Raw genomic sequence first — 10,418 nt, 5'->3', positions numbered from 1 at the left:
TGATATAACAAGATTAACAAATATGGAACAATATGCCGAGGAAAAAGATAGCAATTGATCATAAGACCTACAGTGAAGCAAAATCGAGAATAGTTATAGATGAGAAAATTACGTTAGACATGTTACGAATGAAAACAAAAAACTCTTGCGGAGAATAATTATTTAGTCTGTTAAACAATATATATAGACAGTTATGGCTTCCTAAGCTTAGGAATTCCAAAACGGGCACACAAAACAACGATACAAAGACGAAAGAAATGCAAAATCCTAAAAATCTAAAGTCAAAATTTTTATTATTTAAATCTATATCACTGAGCCCGCATGGGAATTTCACACAAAAACTTGTGATAAAAAATAGAAATAAATAGGTTAAATTTGAAACATATACAAAGCACACAAGCAACATGAAAATGACAAACATTTCTTCAATAAAAATAATAAGTGAAAATAGATCATATTTGTTCTGAGAGTAGCATCTATCAAACATACAGTGGTCTCCCAGTGCGTCATGGAGACAATGAAAGTGTACATGCCATTTCATATTGAGCTGTGTTAAACCAAGGCAGTGTCATAAAGAGGTATAGTCATATACAAAACCACAAGGACCGTTCCGGAGGCCTAGTGGTTAGAGCGTTCGCCTCGGATGTGGGTGGTCGTGGGTTCGATCCCCGGCCGAGTCATATCAAAGACTTACAAAAATGGGACTAACAGTAGCCTCGCTTGGCGCTCAACATTAAGAGGTTAGTGTTAGGACTGGTCGGCCTGGTGGCAGGATAATGTGACTGGGTGGGAGATCATGCTACATGTCTGCGGCATGATGCCCCAGTGCTAGATATCACTAAAAACTGTCACACTGCAGAAATCGTAGCGATATAACTGAAAAATTGTTAAATTACGTTAAAAATCCAAACCACACACACAAAATCACAAAAACGCATATCTGTGGCAAATCCTGACTCACTGAATCACTATTTAAGAAAGGTTTTAAATTTACAATACGTATCCCAAACACCAGCTAAAATGCAACATTTTATAATAAAATCACCATTAGGCAATGGAACTGCAGAGGAATCTTTAAAAACCTATCAGAATTGCAGAACAAACTGAATAATACGGCCGTAAAACCAGACGTAATCTATCTTCAGGAAACCCTCATAACACAAGAACACAAACGCCTGCCCAAACTACAAGGCTATATCCAGGGAATCTTTAAAAACAGACCCATGGGGCAGAAAGGGGGTGGATTAGCAATTTTTTTGATAGATACACTAATCTACTGTGAAATAATAGAAGTACCCCCTAACCTAAACAGAAATAATGTCAGTAATGATAAATATAGGAGCCACAAACATTCCAATAATAAATGCATACGACCCAGGGGGTACCTTCTGCCCTACCAACCTAATCTCACTAAGGGCAATCACTAATAACAACAACAACAATCTAATTATCTGTGGCGACTTCAACACACACAGTGAATTTATGGGGAGGTATAAAGAAAGATCAAAGAGGGAAAATGGTTGAAAAATGGATAACTGAGAACAATCTGGTCATCTTAAATGACGGGTCGAACACTAGATTAAACCATAAGGATGGCACTCTCTCAGCCATAGACCTAACCATCACTACCCCAAAATTGGCTCAAATCACAAATTGGTGGGTGGATCAAGAAGTCACGTTAGGAAGTGACCATTTCCCCATCACAATCAATATTCAAACAAAACCTCAACACATTCCAGACGAAACACCACCTAAATGGATGCACCAACAGGCAGACTGGGACCAACTCCAATTATTACTAGCTAGAGTAAATCCAGATAACTTAGAAAACCCAAATATTTCCATGTATTATGATAACATAACAGACACAATTATAGAGGCAGCTAACCGATGCATCCCAAAGACAACTAATATCCAAAATAAAAACCCTGTACCATGGTGAACTAAACAGTACACTATAGCACATAAAGACAAAAAAGGGCCTTAAATAAATATAAACGCACCAAAAATTCTATCTACTTCAAGCAATATAAAGATAAAGAAACAGCACAAAAACAAACTATAAAAACTACTAAAATTAATCTATGGCAAACCTTTTGCTCTAAACTGAGTCGAAAATCAAACTCAAAACAAATATGGGACAAAATAAAAGCAATAAAAGGGAAAGCAAGTACCTCAGCCCCAAAAGTTAAAAATGCCATAACAAATAAAGATAAGGCAGACCTCCTAGCGAAGCATTTTTCGAACATGAGTGGCAACAATAACCGCACCAGAACACAAAAAAACAATGGAGGAAACCCAACCTCAAATGTTTCAAGACCAAGGAACAAAAGAATCTCACCTAAATAGCGACATCACAGTACATGAATGGGAGATCGCCCTACGATCCAGAAACGAAACATCCCCTGGCAAGGATCAGTTAGGTTACATTATCTATAAATTCGTACCGACCCATCTCCCTTACAAATAATATTTGCAAAATAATGGAGACAATAATCGCAAATAGGTTAAAACACCACCTAGAAACTAATAACCTACTCTCCATAAATCAATGTGGCTTTCGGAACAAACGGTCCACCACTGATCAACTTCTCAGACTGGAAACAGGCATCAAACTCGCTTTTAACGCACATAGGAAAATCGATCGCAACCTCATAGCGGTTTTTCTAGACCTAGAAAAAGCGTTCGACCTAGTATGGACCAATGGACTAATGGCCAAATTAAACCAATTTGGAATAACTGGACGCTTGTTCAACTGGATTGGCGATTTCCTCAAAGGCCGGAAAATTACCACAAGAAATGTCAAAACCCATTCAGAAGAATTTTCACTTGAAAATGGAACACCGCAAGGCAGTGTAATAAGTCCCCTACTATTTAACCTAATGGTAAACGACCTTGACCTCAATGCAGCCTCCAAAACAATAAACTTGTCACCATTTGCAGATGGCATATGGAGGAATGGAAATTCTGCCAATAAAACAGTAGTTAAAGAAATCCAGCAGAGCCTATACAACATAGGGAGATGGGCGGACAAATGGGGTTTCAAAATATCTCATGAAAAAACTGCGGCAATCATATTCACCCCCAAATGAAATAACAACCTAGTCTATCCAAACTTTTATATACAAAATCAATTAATCAAATACGTAACAGTAGTACAATTCCTAGGAATGTTCTTTGACAACCACCTCACATGGAAACATCACATTGAACAACTCACCCAGAATTGTAACAAAGATCCCAATTTACTCAGGAACATCACAGGGACTGACTGGGGATCCAACCAGGAAACCCTCCTCACGATATATATAAAACCCTAATTAGATCAAAACTGGATTAAGGTTGCCAAGCATATAACTCGGCTAAGCAACTTGTACTACAACAGCTTGACATTATCCAGAGCAAAGCCTTACTTTTATGCACAGGAACTCTCCCCTCAACATCATTAGAAGAACTAAAAACACTAACAAGAGAACTACCCTTAAAAATACGTAGGCAAGAACTGCTCCTCCGATACTCCATTCAATTATATACCCACCCAGACAACCATTCCACCAAAATGGCTATAAACACGTGTAAAGTTGTCTTCAAACCCAAAATCATACCCACCACACCAAGTGGCAAAGTAATCCTTGAACTAAGAGAAAAGAAACCTATACTAAAAAAACAGGTAACGAACAATACAGACCAGAACAAATCACCATGGTTACAAAAACCACCAAGGATTAACACTGAATCTACCAAATTAGGCAATAAAGAAGGGCAAGAAAACTTACTAAAACCTGTTCTGGTAAACGAAATCAAACAAAAATACCCGGACTATGTTAAAATATATAATGATGGATCAAAAACAAACAACCCACCAAGAACAGCAGCAGCAATAGTCATCCCTGAATTCAATATATAAACGGGACCCAGATTACCTGACTATTGCTCCATTTACACCACTGAATTCTGGGCTATACTTGAATCACTACAATGGATCAAAGACAACCAAATACCTAAAGCAGTCATTATAAGCGATTCCCTAAGCGTTATCAAATCGATCCAAAATCGCAATACACACTCTAGGGAACAATTCCTCTACAGAGCATGCCATCGTGGGAAAGAGACTGGCTTTGCCTGAGCTGTAAAATAATTTAAACGTTTTAAGATACTTTTTAGGTTTTGGATTGGTCTGAAACAGTCTGATACAGAACATGTTGAAGTTCGATTACAAATAGTCCAGTAGAAACACTGACAATAACCACGTGCTTTTTTCTACTCTCAGGTTCTTTGTGGATGGGTTGTATATATTTAATAATGCTAAGTTGACCTTACACTGGTAAGTTTACATGTTGGTGACCAACAAGAGACTGAAAACCATAGGGTTCTAAGTTTTATATCGTCAGTCTATCGAGCAATGTATCTCCTGATTCCAATGTCTTTATCTGACTCCTGTGTAAGTTTGGAAAATAATGTATAATTATTTTTCATTGGCGTAGACCCATCCTCATATATCGACTGTACCGCGTTCAGCAATTTATTTATGAAACAATGCAGCTTAATTGAAATATTGCATCGATCTAAATGGACACAGAAAGGAAATCATTAACTGCACAACTAATTGTAGTATTGTCAAAAACTTGCTGTCAAAAGTAAGGGCTTTAATATTGATTCTAAATCTGAGCTTAAACTATTTAAACATTCTTCAAGGACAAATTAAATGAATGCTAATAAATACTGATGAAACAAAATATATATGCATGTGCACTTAGAGGGGTATACTAAAGTTTAATTTACCTTATGCAATGCTGGCAAAAATATATACATCAGCATGCCTTCCTGAATACTTTTGCTAGCAAGGTGTTAATTCGCTCAAAGATGTGCATGTAGAAAGGATTAAAAATACAAAACGTTATTAGGCCAAGTCAAAGTCTGATCAGATTATTTGCACATGCATAGGTACAGACTCGCAAAATTTAACTTTGCCGAATTTGAGCCATTTCTGGATAATCACATCAACAATGTTTACAAACAAATATCAAAGTCCGAAAGTGTTAAACATATATAAACGAAATAAGAATTCAGCAATCATTTAAATGTTTCGAAAATATTAAAAGTTCTACTACATATAAAACACGTATGCCAACTTTCATTTCAGTGTGCTCATTTATTTTTGCCTAAGCGTACTAACAGTCGTTATAATATTACGTCTCAGATTAGCTAAAACTAGCATATTCCGCGATAATTTGATGAAATGGTTACGTTGGAGCCATGTAGGTTACCATTTCTTTTTAATTCTTAAGGTTAAAGTAAAAGCGTTTAGATGTTAAACTGCCTAAGACTTTAAGATTTTGACAATGTCTATCAAGTTTACAATGATAATTGTTAAGTCAAATTCACTTTGTTACAAGCTGAATTTTTCATTCTCATTCACGTCATAATAAAGTTTAAAAATGGTTTGTTCGAGTCCACTAATGTGCAATGCAACCAGTCCAAGAAGACACTGCAAATGCCTGGCCTACTGCCATTACTAATCGTATTGGAGACAATAAACGGCTATTTTCGTACCATGAAACTTTGCATCTATATGAAGCTACTTTGAAAATATTAGCTGATTTACTAATACACAGATTCATGCCATGCTTAGTATCTAACAATATGAACACGGACAAAATCAAAATGATACACCTGCATAATGAAATGCTTCTTAGATAACTGAATGAAAGTAAATATAACATTAAGTTTTGTTGTGCATTGATATGACGATCAAAGTAGCGCATAAGAAAAGTATTGACTTTTCAGTGCGGTTGGAACTAACGTGTTTACAAAGCATGAATGTTATATTCTCCAGTTAGAAATATTTGGGCTAAGCACTTTTTTCGTCCAACAAATTTGCAGATTGGACGTTTCTTGACGTGAAGAGCAAATTATAAACAGGCAACTAGATGACGACAAGGCAGAAATACCACACTACTGCAATTTTTCAAGCTGCACCAAACAAGCCTCACGTTATTCCTGTTGATTCTTTATTATGCTCTCTGGTCAGCATGAATTCGGTCACTGGTTTTGCATTCAAAAAGCCTAATCTCCTGCATCATCTGAAAGACACATACAATTCCGATACGAATTTACAAAGTCATGATAATGTAGATAATAACATATAGCAATGACAAGAATATAGGCATATGTACTTCACCAGACACCTTTATAGCTACTGTAGACGAAGACATGAAAAATGACAATTTCGTAAAGTCAACCAGACGTAAAGAATGTAAGAAGAATGGCAGTGCAAAGTTTGAAAAAAATAATATTATAGTCATTTTGATAAGGTCAAATAGAGCTTTTATACCTGGTAACAATCTTATTCAAGTCGACTCAGTAGGAGAGATGACGAAAACAATGGTTTTCACACGATGGCTAAGCAAGTTAAACGGTTACCAGAAGAACCTTATGAAAACGAATTCTGGTAAAACCTGTCTGAAACAAAATTTCTGCAAAGTACGGTCTAAACTGGCTGATTTGAAGAAGCTGTACGAAAGTACAATTTCCATCTATATATTAATATTTATCAGCACGGGAGCCAACGACTTGATAATGATGTCAGTAAGTAAATCTTTGGTAAAAAAAACAGTCATACGAAAATGTTTCACGTAGTTTGAACAAAACTGTACCATATGACTTTAAAGATGTTGAAGTGAGTATTATTTCGATTTCCAAGTAATAAAAATGATATGCAGCCCCCTCGTCCAGCCCCAAAAAATAAATACATAAATGAAAATTGATAAAGCAAGTCAGAATGAGCAATCCTACAAGTCTGCATTAAATTTGGCATTGATATTGGTAAAACGAAACGAACGTTATTGGAAGAATGAGGGCAATAAATTAAAGTCATTTGATCTGGCAATTAATAGATGCTGACTCTCTGAATGATGCATGGAGGTAAAATATTCAATGATTATTCATTCTGCTCGTGTGGTCTTTTATACACGATGCTCACACAAAGTGCATACCTTTGGTGTGGAATTCGAATTTCCTAAAGTCGCATTCCCATTGTATCATTTAACTGCATATTAGTTGGAAAAAGAGAAACGTCTCTTAGCTATCTAGCAAAAGTCCACTGAGCATCAGAAAGTGTAATTTATGTATTTTTTAACTTTGATGTCATAGTAACATGCGTCTGATGAGAAATATATTAAACGTGGTAAATGTGAAACAGCAACTCCATTCTCAACCAAATCTGAAATAGAATTGTATTTCGTTTTATAAAAGGACTGGAAGTTCAGCACATAAACACGAAGACTTTATTTCAAAGAAGAAGAGTCCACAAGTAAGGACTGAGGTCATGGATTTTAGACACCCACTATCAAAACCATTTCTAAATAGTGTTCAAGATAATTTGTAACATGGAATCAGGTACCACATTAAGAAGTTACAGCAAACAAATATCATACTAAAGACTACATATTGAAGAGCAAAGAATAATCCGAAAATGTGTACATAGAGAAATATTAAAAAAATAATTAGACAAATGCCGTTAAAGTCTGAAATGATGAAATACCTCTTTCTGTTCTTCCGTCACCTGTGTTTATTTCACATGGTGACTGGTTGCGTTGACTCTCTGCATTTTTTTCGTCCTCATTTTCAATTTCAAATATAGCCTCCAGAAGTGTTTGTCCAGTGAAATTTACTCTACCTAATAACACAATACAAGACTGTAAACATTGCAAAAAAGAACAATCGTAAATTGTAAGTTATATTTTTTATACAATACCATGACATAACAAATCTTCGATATATTTAGCTAGATAGAACTTTTCAGAACAAGACAAAGACTTGGAGTAATTGTTTTTGTAGATTTACAGTAACAGCTATACATAATAATCTGGATAACATGAAGTTGAATCTCTAAGCTCCTTTTGGATATGGGAGTGAATCCATTTCTGGGACCTTTATTACTCGAATCTAGTCACGCTAGAGACATACCCGTGACAAATAGCATGGCATATTAACAATTGATTAATCTCTTAAAGACAAAATCAATATTATAAAATATAAATTTGATCCATCCATATTTCTGAATTGGTTGACCTATGCTTATGTCGATCGAATTCAATTTACCAGGAAATATGAATTTATCTTTAGAACAAGCTGACAATTGGTCATAACTTTGAACCTGTTGAGATCCTGACCAAAGACAGTGTATACACTTTATCCGTATGAAAACGAAATTTGTGTAACAGGTGTTTTCCTTTGAATCAATTTTCTGACTGTCATGAACTGGCCTCATGGGATATAACATAGAAACGCGTCATACCGGGCCTAAAAGAAATATATGCAACCAAGCTTAACAAGGGGAGTAAACATAGTATGGTCGTCATAATTCTTATCAAAGGGTCAACATTCTGGGTCGTAGAAAGAAACCACCGAGACCACAAATATCCATTGCTAGAATAGACTGTTATCGCATGTAAAACCTTAATGTTCCCCTGGTTGTTTCTCTTCCACACGGAGATAGTCTACTGGGCCATCTGTCTACTTACCGGGCATAACAAGACGACAAGTAACCGACATAATAGAAAAACGATAAGCAGAGACAGAACAAAAAGCTAAAATATACGGTTCTTCCGAGCTCTCTTGATGGGGATAAATTACATCACTTCTGTATCTGTATATCCAATATTTAAATTCAAAGTCCATGTACTCAAGTATGTTGTTTTTAATATGATGATAGGGAAAATAAGGGTGTCATAAAATAACGGTTTACACTGACCCGTTGAAATTAAAGCTCGTTCTATGGCTTGCAGCACCGCCTCTGGTTGGTAACCTATGGCAAGGACACTTTGAGCTGCATCCGTAAGCAGATATGTTTGTAAATCAGGATCCCCGGATGACATGGATGATACCGCCCCTCCAACAACTCCACCTATGGCTCCGGCAGTACCTTCCATATTTGTGAAATGAGAGCTTAATTACATCTGAACTATAAATTTTAAGCAATATACATGATTAATGTTTGTACAGCTTCCATCTTCTTATTACATCATTCTTTAACACCAGCATTAAAGCAATATAATGTTAATTTCCTTTCCGAGGTTTCCGGTATTTATGAAGACACAGAATCAAGTAAAACTGATTTTAAGCATTTTATCACAGCGATAAAATCCTAATGCAAAAACATATCAACTGATGGAATTTTTTTAAAATCAATTTTATCAGCTATCAAACGCGTTTGGGCATACCGAGACATTATGAAGTTCGAAGTCTAAACTTTACGTTCCTTTCGTGGTTAATATAGAAGACAATTCAATGGTAAGAGAATACTGATTTGTGAACACAGACCCAGATTTAGTGTTCAAAGTGTGAATATTTTCTGACTTGTAATTAACCGGTACGATTCAACAAAATCTGTGACAAACTTCGACATTTTCAAAGGGATTATGCCGATCTAAAGTTTGCCAAGCTTGGAATTACAGCTAAGACTTGACTCATGCACTGGCTATGGGTCTCAAATATGATAATGCACAAGTTTGGCCAAGTCAAAACCTTTCTATTCTGGTTTTCCATAGTTTGGCCAGGTCAAGACATTTCTATTCTGGTTTTCCATAGTTTGGCTAAGTCAAGACCTTTCTATTCTGGTTCTCCATTACAACACCTGTATCTGTCCACAATACCTAGTGCTGCAGAAGACAATTTTCCAGCAATTAAACGTGATGTTTACAGTGAAAATAAACAGACACAAACGTTCATTTCAATGCTAGTGAATTAATTGTCCAATCACAGATAGCGCGTGATTGTACCTGTATGCTACGACGTCTTTATAGCATACAATTAAATGCAACAGACGTAGGAATTTTACTCATTATGGCTTTGAAAAATGGAAGATTATATATATATATATATATATATATATATATATATATATATATATATATATGTGTGTGTGTGTGTGTGTGTGTGTGTGTATATATATATATATATATATACGTCTGCAGAAAATTTGCCAAAGTAAAACTTTCATCATGTTTCGTTTAATAACTCGACATTAACGATGTCATTATTCTGTGAAAAATGATCAAAATCTGTATATATTTCTTGTTTTATAATAACTGATATTCTTTCTTTAACATAGGCTGTAAAGATAAAAATATATTTCAAAAGGTTTGCGTTATGACAATCATTCAACTATTCTGAAGAAACAATTATTCGCCAACTGGAAAATGGTAACTACAAACACTGACAGCAGGACATCCAAGTATTTTGATAATGTAAATTAATATTAGTTTGTTTAGGAGTTAATTTGCAGCGGACAATGTCTAAGACGGAATTTTCTTTGCATATCGGTGTCATCTTTTAACGTTATTAGTATCCATTTTCAGCGCGGCATTGTGGATAAACTGGTATTGTGAAGCTCGTCCCTAATACGATTATACACG

The 10,418-nt window shown here is 35.5% G+C and overlaps 1 protein-coding gene across 1 annotated transcript in view; it reads right to left on the bottom strand.

Moving 5' to 3' along the window:
- Nucleotides 1–276: 276 nt before the first annotated feature.
- The window catches only part of LOC149797140 (uncharacterized), a 15,063-nt gene continuing 4,921 nt past the window's right edge, over nt 277–10,418 (bottom strand). Inside the window, exons 3-5 of the mRNA XM_089961813.1 lie at nt 8,756–8,926; nt 7,544–7,678; nt 277–6,083 (exon numbers count right to left, since the gene is read on the bottom strand). Coding sequence (XP_089817939.1) covers nt 6,067–6,083; nt 7,544–7,678; nt 8,756–8,926 — 323 coding nt within the window. The 3' untranslated portion in view covers nt 277–6,066. The remainder of the gene's footprint in view (nt 6,084–7,543; nt 7,679–8,755; nt 8,927–10,418) is intronic.

This window comes from Sinohyriopsis cumingii, chromosome 6 (assembly GCF_028554795.1).
Source record: "Sinohyriopsis cumingii isolate HCF-2022 chromosome 6, ASM2855479v2, whole genome shotgun sequence".
Lineage (NCBI taxonomy): Eukaryota > Metazoa > Mollusca > Bivalvia > Unionida > Unionidae > Sinohyriopsis > Sinohyriopsis cumingii.
This window is presented reverse-complemented; position numbering and strand designations above follow the sequence as displayed.